This window comes from Cyprinus carpio, chromosome B17 (genome assembly GCF_018340385.1).
Source record: "Cyprinus carpio isolate SPL01 chromosome B17, ASM1834038v1, whole genome shotgun sequence".
NCBI classification, from domain to species: Eukaryota; Metazoa; Chordata; class Actinopteri; order Cypriniformes; family Cyprinidae; genus Cyprinus; species Cyprinus carpio.
This window is the reverse complement of record NC_056613.1, coordinates 28,433,188-28,453,427: the sequence shown is the minus strand read 5'-3', so window position 1 is coordinate 28,453,427 and position 20,240 is coordinate 28,433,188. Positions and strand designations below refer to the sequence as shown.

Genomic DNA, 20,240 nt, shown 5'->3' with positions numbered 1-20,240 from the left:
ATTAACCTTTTCCTAAACTAGGAAAAAACTGAAGTCATTGCATTTTGAAACAAAGATGAAGTTCTCTGGGTGAATGCATACCTTGACTCTAGGGTTTTAAAAACTAAAAATCAAGTCAGGAATCTTGGTGTGATTCTGGAGACAGACCTTAGTTTCAGTAGTCATGTCAAAGCTGTTACTAAATCAGCATACTATCATCTCAAAAACATTGCAAGAATTAGTGTTTTGGAGAAATTTGTTCATGCCTTTATCACCAGCAGGGTGGACTATTTTAATGGTCTCTTCACCGGCCTTCCCAAGAAGACCATTAGACATCTGCAGCTCATCCAGAACACTGCTGCCAGGATTCTGACTAGAACCAGAAAATCTGAGCATATCACACCAGTCCTCAGATCCTTACACTGGCTTCCAGTTACATTTAGGATTGATTTTAAAGTACTTTTACTCGTTTATAATTCACTCAATAACCTAGGACAGAAATACATTGCTGAATATAAACCTAACAGACCACTCAGATCATTAGGATTGAGTCAGTTAGAAATACCAAGGGATTTAGCTGTGCATATATTGAATGAGCACTGTGCAATGTCCGAACTGATTGCGCTATATTTTATATATAATCATTTTCTATTCTTAACTGTTTTAAATTCATTTTAAACCATTTAAATACATTTTTAAATCATTTTCAAAGTTTTTAAATTCCTTGTTTTATTGTTGTGATTATTTTTTTATTATTTTCTTTACTTTTATGTAAAGCATTTTAAATTACCATTATGTATGAAATGTGCTATATAAATAAACTTGCCTTGCCTTGCCATCAATCAAACCTCTACAAATGATTAAGAATACAGTGGCACGACTGGTCTTCCACGAGCCCAAAAGAGCCCATGTTACACCTCTCTTTATCTCTCTGCACTCGCTCCTGGTTGCGGCTCACATGAAGTTCAAGACATTGATGCTTGCATATAGAACAGCCATAGACTCAGCACCCACCTACTTACACTCACTACTATGAATCTACATCCCCTCCAGAAGTCTGCTATTGAGTGACGCCTTGTGGTACTATCACAGAGAGGCTCAAAATAACTTTCCAGAACATTCTCGTTCATCATTCCTGGCTGGTGGAATAATCTTCCCACCCCTATCCGGAATGCTGAATCCTTGACAATTTTCAAGCGACAGCTGAAAACTCATCTCTTTCGACGCTACTTGAATTCATCCTAAAAAAAAAAAAAAAAAAAAAAAAAAAAATATTTTTATTTATTCCTTCCCACTCTAGCTTGTACTTATTTAAGCAATGCCTTTATTTGGGATGTGACCAACAGCCCAGTTTAAAAACTAAGTACACCAACAAATTAAGCTTTTCACCATTTCTTTGGCTTTTAGCCATGCTTTTTGCCTTTTGGCCATTGCTTTTTTTATGGCTTTTGCCTTCAAGCGCTTTTCAGTATGCTCTGGCATGCACGCCTGCTGCTCCTCTAAAAATCATGAGGAGGTATGCCATCTAGTCTCATCATTTATCTTTCTGTCTTCTACTTTAATTTATTTTCTTTTCCATTGAGAGTTTCACGTTAAGTTAAGTCTTGCCACAAAGCCATATCTCTGAGTCCAGCACCGATTCTGCTCATCCCAAAACTTCAACCAGCACACTGATACCGCACCATACTTCAGCCAATGCCCAAGACATCACCTCGAATGACTACTGAGCCTCCAGCCAATCAACAGCCTTAGGAAACCCTTTTCAGCAATGATGACCACAAAGGGAACCCCTTTTATATTGAAAATAGAAGTATCTTGTGTTTTTTGCTTAAAAGTTAATGTATTAAACTGCCGATCTTGCTTCTGTGCTAATAGTGTTTTCACTATACTTTGGATATTAATTGTAGGAGCCATATTATTGTTTATACTGAATTAATTTAAAATATTCTTTATTTATTATTTTTGAATTAAGTATTGCTTTGTATGGCTGTCTTGTGTTTTTTCTGTGTGAACAAGTCCTCTATAGGAGGTGGGAACTAGGTGGCGCCATCGGTATATATTGGCATTATGTCAGAGAGCCAGGTGGAAGCGTCGTGAGCGGATATTGTCTTTGACCATGCTCACAGGAGATGTTGGCCACACAAGAAAGAGCAGAGCAGAGTCATTAAGCTTATGTTTGTTTATGGACTGACTTGATTGATTTACATTTGTTTTAAGCCTCTTGGTTTGTGTGTTACTGGGTCTGGTTAAACCAAAAATAGTCAGTGGAGTCCTCCCTTAAAATGTATTTGTAATTTGCCCTTCTGGGAGTGCTCAGCAGGACGGTTACAGATTGGCGCCCTTACAGGGACCTGACTATATTATCAGACCTCCAAAACACCAAACCATTTTTATATTCTAACCCCAACATTTAAGTCACTTAATTTTGTAACCATTCATTCTGCCATGGATAGGGATGTGGTCACACTCATTACAGACTTCACCACTGGGTCTTTTTCCTCCTGAAGAGAGCCAGTGAAAGACGTGATCAACACTTTTAGCGATCTGTAAATAAACTCTGAAGAAGAAAGTGAGAGAGGCGAGGATAATGCTCCGGATGAAGATCTTAATTTTCCTCCACCACCACTGCCCCCAGAGGAGAGGGAGGATGAGACAGACTGTTACCCATCTTCTGCAGTCTCCACCCTGAATGCACGCGTCATCTCCTTGGAAGCTCAGCTGACAGATCTGCTACAAAGGGTAAATAAGAAAGTTTCATCTGTTGAGTTGGAAAAACAATTCAGGAAGTTGGAGGATAAAGTGTCTTATCTAGTGCAACGTGAATGTGAGAGGGTGAAACTACAGCTATAAATGTTAGTGAAGGACCTGGGACAATCCATGGTTGACTGCTTAAAGAGAAGGGATCGGCAGTTAGAACATAAATTTCAGTCCATGAGACCTCTTTCCTCCACCCCAGTGTTTTTCACTGTGCAAAGTCCAGCAACTTAATGTATACTGAGCAGTCTACTCAGTGGAACCAGTCCTCAATACAATACAACCCCCCGGTTAAACTTGAATTCCCCAGTTTCACCAATTCCCAGGAAGATGATCCTGTTGTGTTTGTCAAACAGTGTGAAGAGTAGATTCTTGAGTTCTTTTTTGAGTGAAGACCATGATGAAGTAGCAGCAAGAAAGTTGCTGGAAAGAAAGCAGAGAGTCAAGGAGAGTGTCCAAGATTTTGCTTTTCATTACAGAGCATTGTGTATGAGATGGAGGAGAGGCATGACTGAGAGTGAGATAATTCAAGCTATCCTGAGGAACTGCAATCCCAAAATGGTAAGCCTGTTAAGACGGATTATCAAGGATGTTGAGGAGCTGGTTCGGATAGGAATTCAAATAGAGAGAGACTTTGATGAGTCTAAGAGGTAATGGTGTCAGGCTAACGGTGAGGAGCAGAGGAAGAAATCTTCAGCACTCTCAACCTTAAAAGTGGTTACTGGCAGCCAAACAGTATCCAGAAGACAGTGTTTGTCACATCAACTGGATTATATGAATTGGTGTGTCTTCCTTTTGGCCTGAAAAATGCTGCAGCATCATTTTAGAGGCTAATTGAACATGTGCTAAGCGTAGTTAAAGGAAAATGTTGTATGTTGTACATAGACAATATTGCTGTGTATTTCAAGTCCATCTCCGAACATCTGCAACATCTTCATCAAGTTCTCGCACGTCTCCATAAAGCTGGTCTCACTCTTAACCTAAAAAAAAATGCAAACTCATTCAGAAATCATTAAGGTTCCTCAGTCACATAGTTTCAGAAAAAGGAGTGACCACAGACCCGACCAAGTTTGCTGCAGTAAAGTCTTACGCCACTTAGTCTTGGACTGACCAGTGCCTAAAAGCATTTGACACCCTCAAGCAAGACCTAGTACAAGCGTCCATACTTGTAACCCCTGACTTCACCAAACCTTTTTGTGTACAGACAGATGCCAGCAACATTGGTCTAGGAGCGGTGCTCACCCAAGAGTCTGAAGGAGAGGAGCATGTCGTTGCTTATGCATCTCGCTTACTCAGAGGAGCAGAGAAGCTTACTCCATCTCCGAAAAAGAATGTCTAGCTGTAGTATGGGCGGTGAAAAAGTGGAGACCATACTTGGAAGGAAGGCCATTTGAAGTAGTTATGGATCATGCTGCTTTAACATGGGCATTTTAACATCCAAAACCATTGTCACGTCTTATCTGTTGGACAATTCGTTTACAAGGCTTCCATTTTACAGTGAGATACAAGAAAGGTCAGTGCAATGTAGTCCCAGATGTATTGTCCTGAAACCAAGTTCCCAATAACCCATCTGACTCACTTTTTATCATGACTGCTGCTAAAACTACTGTTCAATCGTATAATCTGCCAGTAGACCTCACCCAAATAGCGGCATTACAAAACAGGGACGATGAAATTCAAGATCTGATGGCCAAGGCAGGAAAGCAGCCATCATTAGATATTACTAGGGTCCAATATGTAATAGAAAATGGATTGTTGTTTCGAAGTATTCCTCATGGGAATAAAGGGCAGAAACTCCAGGTGATCATTTCAGAAACCCATCGGTAAGTTTTCTTCAATATGCCTACGATAATCCTCTTAGCGGGCACCTGGGAAAGTTAAAAATGCTTCTTAGACTGTTGGAGACGGTATATTGGCCCAGCATTCGAGCCGATTCATAAGCATTCCAATTGTAGAACCAGGACACATGCTTGGGGTTGATCTCATGGGTCCCTTCCCCAAGAGTGTCAAACAAAATAAGTATTTGTTTGTGGTGGTGGATTATAGCTCAAAGTGGGTAGAGTTGTTCCCTTTGAGGGCAGCCAACTCACCTCACATTGCCAAATACTAATAGAAGAAATCTTCACTAGATGGGGAACTCCTGCATATCTTGTGTCAGACAGAGGAGCACAATTTACCTCTCAGCTTATCAGTCTAATATGCGAACAGTGGGGAATTGTTTAAAAGTTAACCATTGCATACCATCCCCAGACTAATCTCACAGAGCGAGTAAACAGAAATTTGAAGACCATGATCACATCCTATGTGGAAGAGCATAATCACCAATGGGACAAGTGGTTGGCTGAATTTAGGTTCGCCATAAATTCAGCTTGGCATGAAAGCACAGGGTTCACTCCAGCTGAGGTCGCTTTAGGATGGAAACTGAAAGGACCATTGGAAAGGGCTTTGCAACCACAGCCGGACCCTAGCAGCTCTGTCCACCCCTCCCTGGAACATCAGAAAGACCTCATCAGTTTAGTAAAGGAGAATGTAGCACGAGACCAAGCCAAAACAAAAAAAAAAAATATTACGACTAGCAACACCAGCAGACATTGTTCCAGGTTGAAGAAAAAGTTTGGGTGCGAACATATCCTTTATCCAAGGCAGATGAGGGTTTTATGGCAAAACTTTCCCCAAAATGGAAAGGCCCCACTAAAATTGTTAAAAAATTAGGCCCTGTAAACTCCCAAGTCTCACTAGGGTCTGATCCCACCAACACGGATACATATCACTTTCAGAACCTTAAAATATGCCATGGTGGGCAGATTTCCATTGAGCAAGGGAGTATATAACTGCCCATAAGCAGGTACTGGGGTTTTTCTAACTGTAGTCCCTCTTCCATGCTCCAGGGGGTGCTCTAGAGTACTGATCCTCTGGGATAAAAGTCAGGGAAAGCAGAGTAAGAGTATATTTGGTTGGAGAGAAGCATGGTTTCCTCTTGTGCTAATCTCATGTGTGGAGTCCGGGTTGGGAAACCATTGTTTTAAGCTCAACCAAGTTAGTGGCTTGTTGTTCATTTTGTGTGGTTAACATTGAATTTATCTTGTAATTGGTGGTTTATGCTTGCCTTATTTGGGTTATTTAAATGTGACTGTGTTTGGTGCTAATGTTAGTTTGTATGTTTCCATATAGAAGGACTTTTTCATACCTCCTCTACCACATTGATCATCGTAATACTGTAATACCTATTTATCTGAGACATCATATCTGAGACATTCTACAATGCTTATACTACTCTGCTGATCATTTGGGGTTTGGGTGAACCCATGGCAATAGCAAGGGTGGTTTAACTGGTTCAGCTGATAGATGGTTGTGGAGTATTATAAACATTGTAGAATGTCTCAGTTACAATGTATAGGTTTTGTTTATACATATACTCATTGTACAAATAACCACAAGATTCATTCATACAGTTAAAACATTTATTTGATAGAAGTTCATACAGATTAACAGATATACTTACCAGCAGTGAAACATCAGTTGCCCAAACTTGTGCTATATAAACATTGAGTTATTTAAACTTAGCATTTGCGCCAACTAAACAGACAGGTCCACATTTTCCTTGACATCATTAGAAGGGTCCATACAGAAGCAGTGAAACAAATGTATATCTGGTTAGCCTTTCATGCCTAGGTCTTGTGTGTTTAAAACTGTATTGGTATTTGGGGTTATGTATGTACTGTGTGTTTGTATGTCTAAAGATTGTATATGGTAATTGTGCCTAAACTTACTCATAGAGTGGTATGTTCCCGGAGGAGGGGTTTAGGATGTAAAATGGCCAAGCGGAAATTGTTTGAGAGAGATGTGCTCTAGCCTTAACTGTGTGTAGCATGCTCATGCTCATGCTCATGTCTTGGTTTCATAATGGCAGTGAACGGACTTTTAAAAATTTGGTAGTTTATTTACTTATTTAATTATCTTAATTTGCCTATGTATTTATGTTGTGTTCAGTTTACTGTTCTCTGTCCAGTCTACTTGGTCCCTACATGTGCATCCTGCCTGTCCATCCTGTATTTACCCTCTTGTGGATTATTAAAGACTATTTGCATCAGTTTTTATCTTTGTGCATTTATCTCACCATAATGTGACAGAATACCGGACCAACAAAAAGTAAGCGGCGCCTTTTCCCTTTTCGTTTTATTTTTTATTTTGAAAAGTGTTTTTCTTTTTTGTCATGGATATTGCAGCACATTTCACCTCCTTAGCCCATAAAGACCTTCCCCTTTTGGACTAGGCTCTTGAGTTCAGTCAGCTCACCGTTTTAACAGCTTTTGAAGACATGATGCTGAACTCACTGTTCTGGATTGGGGCAAAATAGCATCGCCCCGTCAACCTCCCAGATACCACTGGAATAAGCTGGAGGGAGGCAATGTCTGGAGAGCGTCTACCCCCGATCCAGAACACAGCCAGACCCAGAGCCCAGCCCATATCACCCAGCAGAACGGAGCACAAGCCTGAGCCTACCGCTGATGGAGAGCCATCGCAAGAGAGACATAGCTGAGGGGCTCCCCGGAGCCAGAGCCTGACTCGTCAGACCAGGTCCAAGAGCTGGCAACTGTGCACGCAACAGTGGATGAGACAGTGGAGAGCGAGGGCACATAGGAGAGCCCTGCCCACTGTACCACCACTGAGGGTGAGATGAGGCAGCAATCGGGAGATTTAATAGATTTTCTTCTAATGCACCCAGTCTTCCTTCATCATCTGCCTGTCCTGTTATGGCCATGGAGGCCATTTATGAACTCCCTGTCTGCCCTGAACTGTCAAGCCTGTCGTGTATTACCTGTCTGCCCTGATCTGACTGCCTGTAATACAATGACCATGGATGTCGTTCTCCTGTTGCTGGATCTCCTTGTGCTAGGAGTGGCCTTGTGATGTGTGTGGGCAGCACACACTGTTCCTAAGCCTCCTGATCATCCTGAACTCCTCCCTCCCTCTCGCACCAACTCTGCACCAGTCCTCACCATTGCCTCCACTGTCTACTGGCAGCCCCTCTGCTCACCCTCAGCCCACCATTTTTGCAGTGGGATCACCGCAGGTCTGCCAGTCTCCATCAGCGTCATGGCTGGAGGAAGACTTGTCTTTGCCTCTAGCCTCTGAGTCGAGTCCTGGAGTCTGCCTTAGCCTGTAGACCATGGCTCCTAGGTCCCTCCTCTCTGCCATGGCCCATCAGTCCACCAGCTCTACAGGGCTCCCTCATCCCTCTGGCTCTGCCTTGGTCACTCATCGACCAACCATCGCCTCGGGACTCCACTCCTCCAGCTACACCTCATCCCTCCATCTCTTTGGCTTCACAGCAGCCTTCCAGATCCCTGCCTCTGCCTTGGTCGACTGAGCCATCTGCTCCACCTTGGCCCTTCCTCCACAATGGCTCCTCTCTCCGTCGGCTCCACCGTGGCTCACCCTCATGGCTGCAGCCTGGGTCCTGCCTGGACCCTCCTGCTCCAAGTACTCCTGTTTCCTCCATGGCTCCTCCCTCCAACATCTCCTCCCTGGACTCTGTTCGTCGTCCGTCCTCCGCCGGAACCTCCACCAGAATTGTCTGCCTGCCTTCCTACCAGCCCTGTGCCATCCCGTCACCATCCCTCATCCACTCCTTTGCCCTCCTCCTAAGTCCCCGCCATCTCTCCTTTTGTCTCTGTGGCGCGAGGTCGCACCTTCCGAAAGGGGGATGAACTGTCACACCTATGGACTTGTTTTGTTATGTTTTCTTCCCTCATGTGCTCGTTGCCTAGTTTTACCTCATGTTTGATGTGTCATTACGTTTAGAGGTCGACCGATATGGGTTTTTCTCTGGTAGATGCCGATATTTTCTTTTTTCCCCTTCATCTCATAAAAGAGAGTTTGAGTACATGTTTATAGCAGGGTACAGGATATTAATAATAGCAGTAGTAGCCTAATTCATAGTAATAATACATGGCTCAAAACTTAAGAAACTTCTCAAAACAGTTCTGAAGCATGATTATTGTTTATGTTTGCTGATAGACACCAGTGTTTCCCACAGACCTGCAAATTCAAATTCATTCTCTGCCAGCAGGAGGCGCTGCTGGAGGGGGAGATATAGCGGTTTCCCAGGTAACGCCTGTAATCAAATAAGCACTACTATATCAGGCATTACAGGAAAGACAAAATGAAAATGACATTGAAGCTTTTCTGAAACGGTTAGTTCTTTTCAAAGACACGTTCATATAAAACACCTGCGCTGCATTTTAATTTTGAAGCGTGTAGTGCTCAGTTTATTCAAGGAAGTATAAGCTTATTGGAAAATCTATTTGTACACAGTCAGTTTTGATATTGTTACAAGCTACCACAAATAACTCAATGTATGGGAAACTGCTATAAGTCAAATGGCCACAGTGATAACAAAAATAAAAGAGCTCACTCAAATTACACAGCATGCAGCACACGAGCGATGACATTGTGGAGGCTAATGTTGGACCCACAGACACATTCAGTGAGGAAAGTTAACGTGCATGTTATAGTTAGCCAATAAGTTTAGTCTGAATTGCACGTGTTTCTTCTTTCACATGCAAATGACTTGTTGCACTTATGAATATGATAAGCACAGTCGCATCAATTCTAGTAGGGTAAAATGTAATTATGCTTTCGAAACAGTCTGTTTTGCCCTGCCATCATTAGCTGAAGCTGTGTAAGAACAAGCCACGGCTGCAGAGTGTGAGCTGCTCCGTCTCACGCAGCCAGTGTGGAGTTCTCCGGTACGGCATTCCACAACAACGCTTAGCTGCCCGCATATAAAACGGCCTTATATGCAGCACAATAGGCCATTGCTGATTAATTTAAAACTACCAAAAATCGACCTCTAATTACATTACATTTGCTTTAGTATAGTCTATGAATATAGTGTAATCCTTCCAGTGCTGCCTTGTCCGGCATTGTTAATGTTGCCCCCTGCCTGCCGTCTGTAATTTACCCCTCTGTGGATTTATTAAAGAATATTTGACTTGATCTTCATCTTTGTGCATGTTTTATAGACCACATTACGTGACAATAATAAAATAAAAATAATAATACTAAATAAATAATATGAATATAATAAAAATTTAAAAAATGCAATTAGATGTGTTTCCCCCGATTGTTCTGCCTATTTTTGTAATGAAAGAATGCACACACCTGACGTGTGTTCCTCACCCTGCATGCTGAGCTGAATGGCTCTGCGAAGGTCGGCCTCCTCGTCCTCCACCTCCATGCCCTGCCTGCTGAGAGCCAGAGCCTTCCTCAGCTCCTCCTCATCCTCATCTAGCAGCACTTCATCTGCGGTGTGTCCGGGGTCTGACACCTGCTGCACTGACATCCTGATCAACGGCACATGCTCAAACCCATCAGTGACAGCTGGACGCGAGCAGGGCTGTGTGTGCATCACGTGCTTCTTTTCGTCTGTGTCATGCTTTGAAATCATTTGATGCACATGCAGCCGTGGATTAATGCTCATGTGTTCAACCCTCCTGTTGTGCTGAAATTATGGATACTACATTTGTGTTTTGGTTTAAATTGACATTTCCATGCAATTTGCCAAAAACAACACTATGAAAAACACAAAAGTCATATTTTTACATAAAACTCCTATTGCAGCTTGTCAGAGACTAAAATATAAAATATGAAAAATGATGAATGCTATTTTGTTAAAATTAGCTGCACAGGCACAAATTAAAAATTTTTTTATGACTAATGAGTTGCAAATGACTACAAATAAAGTATAAATCATATCTAACATTATTGGTAATTGGTGTAAATAGAACTTACTGCTATTTATTTTGTGTAAATAGCCTCTACATTTTCTTACGTCTGCTTCTCAAACCCTTGTGAAGGTAAAATGGGTTTATCACACTTATTTTAAACATCTGAAACAGACTAGTAATTCAGATCCAGAAAAGCTATTAACTAAAAATGTCCTTTCACAGACTTTTTGACAGTGAAACTCAAACTTCCATTTCTTCCAGAGTCTTCCATTTCAAGTAGGGATGGCTCGATACCATAATTTTGGCTTCGATACGATACCAGAACATAATACCTCGGTATCGATACTAAATCGATACCATAGGTGGCAAAGAACCAGCCTCAAAAAATAAGTGAACTGAAGGAAAACATTTTTTTTTTTTTTTTTTTTAAATGGGGAAAAAAAGTGCTTGATCATCATTTATAGTATTTATTCATCTTGGTTAATGTTAGGTATGTGTTTACTGCATAAAGTAATGTTAACATACTAAACATGTATTAGTAGCCTACATTTATCATTTACAAATAATCATTGACCTAAATTAAAAAAAACTCTAATTCTTAATAAAAATTAAAAAAAATGCTTTTTTTTCACATTATTATCAAAGTAATATTCAAAATCACATTATTATTTCTCTCCCCCTCAGATTGTTTTCAGATTTCAGACTCAGATAGGCAAAAAAAAAAGCTTTAAATATAAATCTCTTTTTCTCGGCTGCTTCATGTTAGCGGTCAATAATGTGGCAGAAACATTCCCTTCATATTACTGATACTAAATTTAATATAGCAAAACTGTTCATTTGAATCAACTCGTTACATTCAAATTAAATTAATATTTGACTGTTTGAAATGCAAGTGCAAATATGTGACCAAAATGTCACTGGTTCTAGCGTCACATGTTTGAGCTTTCGTGTTTATGTTTGTGTGTTGATCAGTTGTTAATAAAAGTTAAAATTAAGTCTGAATTTATGAATGATGCACTAACCTGATCTCCTAATTCTCAGAAAAGATCAGGATGAGCACACAACAAATGCTTAGCAAGATTTGATGTGTTGAATTCTGTGGTCAATTCGTTCACCTTTATCATCTGTTTTTTTACTCAAATCAATATCAAATATCACTCCTACCACTCTAATAGAGTTTCATCTGTTTGATCCATCAAAATGTTCTCATCTCAATTATACATGGTGTTGTTCTTCAGGTTTACTGGTTTACCATCAATTTGGGAAGCACTGCCACCTACAGGTGAACTTCGGAACAGCGGCACATGAAATACCGAATTGAGCAAAATTATGATATCATACCATTTGAAATATAATAGATACCGGTATTTTTCCAGTACCGGTATACCGCACATCTCTAATTTCAAGTAAATGTTAAGTGTTAAGGTTAATGAGTTCTCATTCATTTCATATTTTAATGTTTACAAGCTACAATAAACTCTTAGCTGTTTTTTAAAAGGGTTGATTTCTGGTGAATTGTATGGAAACTGATGGGGCTCAATTTGACCTCTAACATCATCATAGTCACCAAAATTTGTTCAACCTTTCCAAAATATATCTATCGCAACTCTGCATGCACATTCATGAGCAAGAAGAAATAAACTCTTTAATGTATGTTTCAAGCAGTTTACAAATTGAACTGCTAATTATTTTTGTTCCTCTTTTGTAAAGGTAACTGAATGTGGGTCAAACTGACCCACTGCACAACAGGAGGGTGAAGATTCTTGTCTTGTTCTGTATGTCATGTGATGACGGTCAGTGCACCTCTGGGCCTCGTCCTCTCCAATCAACTTCGGACGCTGTTGTTGCTCCACTTGCATGATCCGCAGAATCTGATCGGCTTCACACTCCGGCAGGCTTCCCCGAATCACAAATATGGAATAACCTGCAGAGACATTCAGCTGAGCTCAACTTTCCAGCATTATCACTATGACATTCATGTGGATGCACCATGACCAGTGTCTTACCTTCCTGCTGTAGCTGCGCTAAGAAAAGAGCTAAGTATATATCAGATACGATCCCCTCACCAGCCAGCACAGATTAAACAACAAAACAAAAAAAGAAAAAAAAAATATACAAACTCTAAACCATAACACACCCACACACACAAATACACTAATGCTACAGGTAAAACACGTACCTGCTGTCCCAGCTTACGCACCGTAAACCAGTGCTCCTTATAGTTACATATAAAGGCCTTCTCATGTCTGAAAGCAAACATTAAGACGATGAACGGCCACACAGCGGATAACAGCACTAAAGATAAATCTCTCAGAAACACTCACATGGGATCGATCCGTAACTGCTGGTACTCTCTGCTGTTGAACAGAACGAGCTCCAAACCCCAAACCCCCAGAGCGCTACTGATAAACCATCAAGACAAAAAAAACCAACCAAAACACAGTCAAGGTTCCCACACCTTGGGTAACTTCAAATTCAAAGACTTCAACAGGGTGTCTACAGATACGAACCAGTTAGATTTAATACTTTTTAAGACCTTTGTAATAACACCTATATGAAATTTAAGACCAAACCTCTGATGGAAATCACATTATTTTACATACGTATAATCTAATATTTAATTTGTTAAATGTAAATAAATAAATATATATATTGCTGTCAAACTTTTTATTATTACGATATACAGCAAACTTGTCATATCAGCAGACAAAAAAATATCCCCACAAAAGCACCGCATGACCAAGGGTGCGTCTCACTCAGCTCCCTGGCTCCCGAGCTCGTGAATCAGTAGATCGTGTACACTAATTCAGACAGTGATCACTCGAGTTCCAGTGACATGATTACGTACAACATCAACAGACAACATATTAGAACGTCATCACTGGAATTAATAAAAAGGCAGGACCAATCAACTTTTAATATTATTTTTTATTCTCTTTAAACACATCATTCTGTTACATGTTCTTACAACATTTCAGCCAAATATTAATTGTAAATGTTAATTAGATGTGTTTTATTCCGGTCTAGCTATGTGTGTTTTTATGTTGAAATATACTAAAAAATGGTTTGTCTTTTCAAATCTTTTATCGCTTGTCATAATGGGGTTAATAATAATAATAAAATATTTTTCGAGTTGACTCGCGTGGTTTATGTTTCACACTTTAGAAATGTGACATTATTTCTGGTAAGGGAGCATAGTGAGCACAGATATGTATATAGATAGACAGACAGATAGATAGATAGATAGATAGATAGATAGATATGATAGATATGATAGAGAGCGCCGATGCTCCCTAGTTTTTGTGGTGCATTGTGGGATTTTTCAGGGAGCGAACGTTACATTGCACTGGAAGTATTTCGCGACTGAGACCAAGATTTCTGGTGGTGTAAACAATTTATTCTGAAGCAATATTTTATCTGTGTTCTGTTGGCTTTTACATTTATCTGCATATTTTTTGATATTAATCTCAGGATGTTATTTACTTTTATAAAGGCCATTTTTTTTTTAAACCTTATGAAATGTATGCATCATATTTCATGTCAAATTCTTACAATTGATCAATAGATTAAATTAACACTAAGGCTGATATCAAACAAATTAATTTACATTGCACAATTACAACTGCATTCATGTTATGAGATTAATGTTTTAAATGCAATTTTGAATATACAAAATGGAAATGTTGTGGGGGGGGGATACATATTTTTAAACATACTAACCCCGTTATACTGTGATACTTCTGCTGTGATCTGAATGTAATTAAATCAGAAGAATCATTCTTACGTTTCGATGCTTCACTGATTATTTTTTGCCACTTAAGTTTTAATCAGGCTATTTGTCCGGTCGGGCAAGTAAAATTCTAGAATTATGGGGGGGGGATCTGTCTGTCCAGTGACTTTAAACAGTCACTGGGTCCGTCAGACCAAAAATATTTAGACCCATCGAATCGAATCGGAAAACTTTATTTAAGACATTTTAAGACTTTTTAAGAACCCGTGGCCACCCTGTTAATGTGGGGACACATTTCAAGTGAGAGCAAGATTACATTTTAAGATAAATCCACTCAAAACACAGCACATCCGCTCAAAACACCATCAAACACACCATCAAACACAGCAGATTCACTCAAAACACCAAACACAGCGGATTCACTCAAAACACCATCAAACACAGCACATCCACTCAAGACACCATCAAAACACAGCTCATCCACTCAAAACACCATCAAAACACAGCTCATCCACTCAAAACACCATGAAAACACAGAACATCCACTCAAAACACCATCAAAACACAGCACAACTACTCAAGACACCATCAAAACACAGCACATCCACTCAAAACACCATCAAAACACAGCACATCCACTCAAAACACCATCAAAACACAGCACAACCACTCAAAACACCATCAAAAAACACCATCAAACACAGCAGATTCACTCAAAACACCATCAAACACAGCAGATTCACTCAAAACACCAAACACAGCAGATTCACTCAAAACACCATCAAAACACAGCTCATCCACTCAAAACACCATCAAAACACACCATCAAAACACAGCACAACCACTCAAGACACCATCAAAACACAGCTCATCCACTCAAAACACCATCAAAACACAACAAAACCACCAAAAACACCATAAAAAAACAAAAAAACCACCAAACAAACCATCAAAACACACCATCAAAACACAGCACAACCACTCAAGACACCATCAAAACACACCATCAAAACACAGCACATCCACTTAAGACACCATAAAAACACAAACCACACAAAACAAAAAAAAAAACAAACCAAAGCAGATTCACTCAAAACACCATCAAACACACCATCAAACACAGCAGATTCACTCAAAACACCATCAAACACAGCAGATTCACTCAAAACACCATCAAAACACAGCACAACTACTCAAGACACCATCAAAACACAGCACATAAAAAAACACAGCACATCCACTCAAGACACCATAAAAACACAAAAAAAAAACAAAACACACCCAAAAAAAACAACAAAAAAACAAACAAAAAAAAAAAAAAAAAACAAAAAAAAAAACACCATCAAACACACCATCAAACACAGCAGATTCACTCAAAACACCATCAAACACAGCAGATTCACTCAAAACACCATCAAACACAGCAGAACAAACCAACAAAACACAAAAACAAAACAGCACATCTACTCAAGACACCACAAATCACACACATCAAAACACACACAAAACATCAAACAAAACAGCACAACCACTCAAGACACCATCAAAACACACCATCAAAACACAGCACATCCACTCAAAACACCATCAAAACACAGCACATCCACTCAAAACACCATCAAAACACAGCACAACCACTCAAGACACCATCAAAACACACCATCAAAACACAGCACATCCACTCAAGACACCATCAAAACACAGCTCATCCACTCAAAACACCATCAAAACACACAAAAAAACAAAAAAAAAAAAAAAAAAACAAAACACAAAAAAAAAAAAAAAAAACAAAAAAAAAAAAAAAAAAAAAAAAAAAAAAAAAAAAAAAAAAAAAAAAAAAAAAAAAAAAAAAAAAAAAAAAAAAAAAAAAAAAAAAAAAAAAAAAAAAAAAAAAAAAAAAAAAAAAAAAAAAAAAAAAAAAAAAAAAAAAAAAAAAAAAAAAAAAAAAAAAAAAAAAAAAAAAAAAAAAAAAAAAAAAAAAAAAAAAAAAAAAAAAAAAAAAAAAAAAAAAAAAAAAAAAAAAAAAAAAAAAAAAAAAAAAAAAAAAAAAAAAAAAAAAAAAAAAAAAAAAAAAAAAAAAAAAAAAAAAAAAAAAAAAAAAAAAAAAAAAAAAAAAAAAAAAAAAAAAAAAAAAAAAAAAAAAAAAAAAAAAAAAAAAAAAAAAAAAAAAAAAAAAAAAAAAAAAAAAAAAAAAAAAAAAAAAAAAAAAAAAAAAAAAAAAAAAAAAAAAAAAAAAAAAAAAAAAAAAAAAAAAAAAAAAAAAAAAAAAAAAAAAAAAAAAAAAAAAAAAAAAAAAAAAAAAAAAAAAAAAAAAAAAAAAAAAAAAAAAAAAAAAAAAAAAAAAAAAAAAAAAAAAAAAAAAAAAAAAAAAAAAAAAAAAAAAAAAAAAAAAAAAAAAAAAAAAAAAAAAAAAAAAAAAAAAAAAAAAAAAAAAAAAAAAAAAAAAAAAAAAAAAAAAAAAAAAAAAAAAAAAAAAAAAAAAAAAAAAAAAAAAAAAAAAAAAAAAAAAAAAAAAAAAAAAAAAAAAAAAAAAAAAAAAAAAAAAAAAAAAAAAAAAAAAAAAAAAAAAAAAAAAAAAAAAAAAAAAAAAAAAAAAAAAAAAAAAAAAAAAAAAAAAAAAAAAAAAAAAAAAAAAAAAAAAAAAAAAAAAAAAAAAAAAAAAAAAAAAAAAACAAAAAAACAAAAAAAAAAAAAAAAAAAAAAAAAAAAAAAAAAAAAAAAAAAAAAAAAAAAAAAAAAAAAAAAAAAAAAAAAAAAAAAAAAAAAAAAAAAAAAAAAAAAAAAAAAAAAAAAAAAAAAAAAAAAAAAAAAAAAAAAAAAAAAAAAAAAAAAAAAAAAAAAAAAAAAAAAAAAAAAAAAAAAAAAAAAAAAAAAAAAAAAAAAAAAAAAAAAAAAAAAAAAAAAAAAAAAAAAAAAAAAAAAAAAAAAAAAAAAAAAAAAAAAAAAAAAAAAAAAAAAAAAAAAAAAAAAAAAAAAAAAAAAAAAAAAAAAAAAAAAAAAAAAAAAAAAAAAAAAAAAAAAAAAAAAAAAAAAAAAAAAAAAAAAAAAAAAAAAAAAAAAAAAAAAAAAAAAAAAAAAAAAAAAAAAAAAAAAAAAAAAAAAAAAAAAAAAAAAAAAAAAAAAAAAAAAAAAAAAAAAAAAAAAAAAAAAAAAAAAAAAAAAAAAAAAAAAAAAAAAAAAAAAAAAAAAAAAAAAAAAAAAAAAAAAAAAAAAAAAAAAAAAAAAAAAAAAAAAAAAAAAAAAAAAAAAAAAAAAAAAAAAAAAAAAAAAAAAAAAAAAAAAAAAAAAAAAAAAAAAAAAAAAAAAAAAAAAAAAAAAAAAAAAAAAAAAAAAAAAAAAAAAAAAAAAAAAAAAAAAAAAAAAAAAAAAAAAAAAAAAAAAAAAAAAAAAAAAAAAAAAAAAAAAAAAAAAAAAAAAAAAAAAAAAAAAAAAAAAAAAAAAAAAAAAAAAAAAAAAAAAAAAAAAAAAAAAAAAAAAAAAAAAAAAAAAAAAAAAAAAAAAAAAAAAAAAAAAAAAAAAAAAAAAAAAAAAAAAAAAAAAAAAAAAAAAAAAAAAAAAAAAAAAAAAAAAAAAAAAAAAAAAAAAAAAAAAAAAAAAAAAAAAAAAAAAAAAAAAAAAAAAAAAAAAAAAAAAAAAAAAAAAAAAAAAAAAAAAAAAAAAAAAAAAAAAAAAAAAAAAAAAAAAAAAAAAAAAAAAAAAAAAAAAAAAAAAAAAAAAAAAAAAAAAAAAAAAAAAAAAAAAAAAAAAAAAAAAAAAAAAAAAAAAAAAAAAAAAAAAAAAAAAAAAAAAAAAAAAAAAAAAAAAAAAAAAAAAAAAAAAAAAAAAAAAAAAAAAAAAAAAAAAAAAAAAAAAAAAAAAAAAAAAAAAAAAAAAAAAAAAAAAAAAAAAAAAAAAAAAAAAAAAAAAAAAAAAAAAAAAAAAAAAAAAAAAAAAAAAAAAAAAAAAAAAAAAAAAAAAAAAAAAAAAAAAAAAAAAAAAAAAAAAAAAAAAAAAAAAAAAAAAAAAAAAAAAAAAAAAAAAAAAAAAAAAAAAAAAAAAAAAAAAAAAAAAAAAAAAAAAAAAAAAAAAAAAAAAAAAAAAAAAAAAAAAAAAAAAAAAAAAAAAAAAAAAAAAAAAAAAAAAAAAAAAAAAAAAAAAAATCAAAAAAAAAAAAAAAAAAAAAAAAAAAAAAAAAAAAAAAAAAAAAAAAAAAAAAAAAAAAAAAAAAAAAAAAAAAAAAAAAAAAAAAAAAAAAAAAAAAAAAAAAAAAAAAAAAAAAAAAAAAAAAAAAAAAAAAAAAAAAAAAAAAAAAAAAAAAAAAAAAAAAAAAAAAAAAAAAAAAAAAAAAAAAAAAAAAAAAAAAAAAAAAAAAAAAAAAAAAAAAAAAAAAAAAAAAAAAAAAAAAAAAAAAAAAAAAAAAAAAAAAAAAAAAAAAAAAAAAAAAAAAAAAAAAAAAAAAAAAAAAAAAAAAAAAAAAAAAAAAAAAAAAAAAAAAAAAAAAAAAAAAAAAAAAAAAAAAAAAAAAAAAAAAAAAAAAAAAAAAAAAAAAAAAAAAAAAAAAAAAAAAAAAAAAAAAAAAAAAAAAAAAAAAAAAAAAAAAAAAAAAAAAAAAAAAAAAAAAAAAAAAAAAAAAAAAAAAAAAAAAAAAAAAAAAAAAAAAAAAAAAAAAAAAAAAAAAAAAAAAAAAAAAAAAAAAAAAAAAAAAAAAAAAAAAAAAAAAAAAAAAAAAAAAAAAAAAAAAAAAAAAAAAAAAAAAAAAAAAAAAAAAAAAAAAAAAAAAAAAAAAAAAAAAAAAAAAAAAAAAAAAAAAAAAAAAAAAAAAAAAAAAAAAAAAAAAAAAAAAAAAAAAAAAAAAAAAAAAAAAAAAAAAAAAAAAAAAAAAAAAAAAAAAAAAAAAAAAAAAAAAAAAAAAAAAAAAAAAAAAAAAAAAAAAAAAAAAAAAAAAAAAAAAAAAAAAAAAAAAAAAAAAAAAAAAAAAAAAAAAAAAAAAAAAAAAAAAAAAAAAAAAAAAAAAAAAAAAAAAAAAAAAAAAAAAAAAAAAAAAAAAAAAAAAAAAAAAAAAAAAAAAAAAAAAAAAAAAAAAAAAAAAAAAAAAAAAAAAAAAAAAAAAAAAAAAAAAAAAAAAAAAAAAAAAAAAAAAAAAAAAAAACAAAAAAAAAAAAAAAAAAAAAAAAAAAAAAAAAAAAAAAAAAAAAAAAAAAAAAAAAAAAAAAAAAAAAAAAAAAAAAAAAAAAAAAAAAAAAAAAAAAAAAAAAAAAAAAAAAAAAAAAAAAAAAAAAAAAAAAAAAAAAAAAAAAAAAAAAAAAAAAAAAAAAAAAAAAAAAAAAAAAAAAAAAAAAAAAAAAAAAAAAAAAAAAAAAAAAAAAAAAAAAAAAAAAAAAAAAAAAAAAAAAAAAAAAAAAAAAAAAAAAAAAAAAAAAAAAAAAAAAAAAAAAAAAAAAAAAAAAAAAAAAAAAAAAAAAAAAAAAAAAAAAAAAAAAAAAAAAAAAAAAAAAAAAAAAAAAAAACAAAAAAAAAAAAAAAAAAAAAAAAAAAAAAAAAAAAAAAAAAAAAAAAAAAAAAAAAAAAAAAAAAAAAAAAAAAAAAAAAAAAAAAAAAAAAAAAAAAAAAAAAAAAAAAAAAAAAAAAAAAAAAAAAAAAAAAAAAAAAACAAAAAAAAAAAAAAAAAAAAAAAAAAAAAAAAAAAAAAAAAAAAAAAAAAAAAAAAAAAAAAAAAAAAAAAAAAAAAAAAAAAAAAAAAAAAAAAAAAAAAAAAAAAAAAAAAAAAAAAAAAAAAAAAAAAAAAAAAAAAAAAAAAAAAAAAAAAAAAAAAAAAAAAAAAAAAAAAAAAAAAAAAAAAAAAAAAAAAAAAAAAAAAAAAAAAAAAAAAAAAAAAAAAAAAAAAAAAAAAAAAAAAAAAAAAAAAAAAAAAAAAAAAAAAAAAAAAAAAAAAAAAAAAAAAAAAAAAAAAAAAAAAAAAAAAAAAAAAAAAAAAAAAAAAAAAAAAAAAAAAAAAAAAAAAAAAAAAAAAAAAAAAAAAAAAAAAAAAAAAAAAAAAAAAAAAAAAAAAAAAAAAAAAAAAAAAA

The 20,240-nt window shown here is 31.5% G+C and overlaps 1 protein-coding gene across 1 annotated transcript in view; it reads right to left on the bottom strand.

Moving 5' to 3' along the window:
• The window catches only part of LOC109054691 (ataxin-3-like), a 40,375-nt gene that overhangs the window by 6,394 nt on the left and 13,741 nt on the right, over nt 1–20,240 (bottom strand). The window contains 5 exon segments of the mRNA XM_042742998.1: nt 9,919–10,082; nt 12,270–12,390; nt 12,473–12,587; nt 12,646–12,712; nt 12,791–12,873. Of these exon segments, the coding sequence (XP_042598932.1) occupies nt 9,919–10,082; nt 12,270–12,390; nt 12,473–12,587; nt 12,646–12,712; nt 12,791–12,873 (550 nt within the window).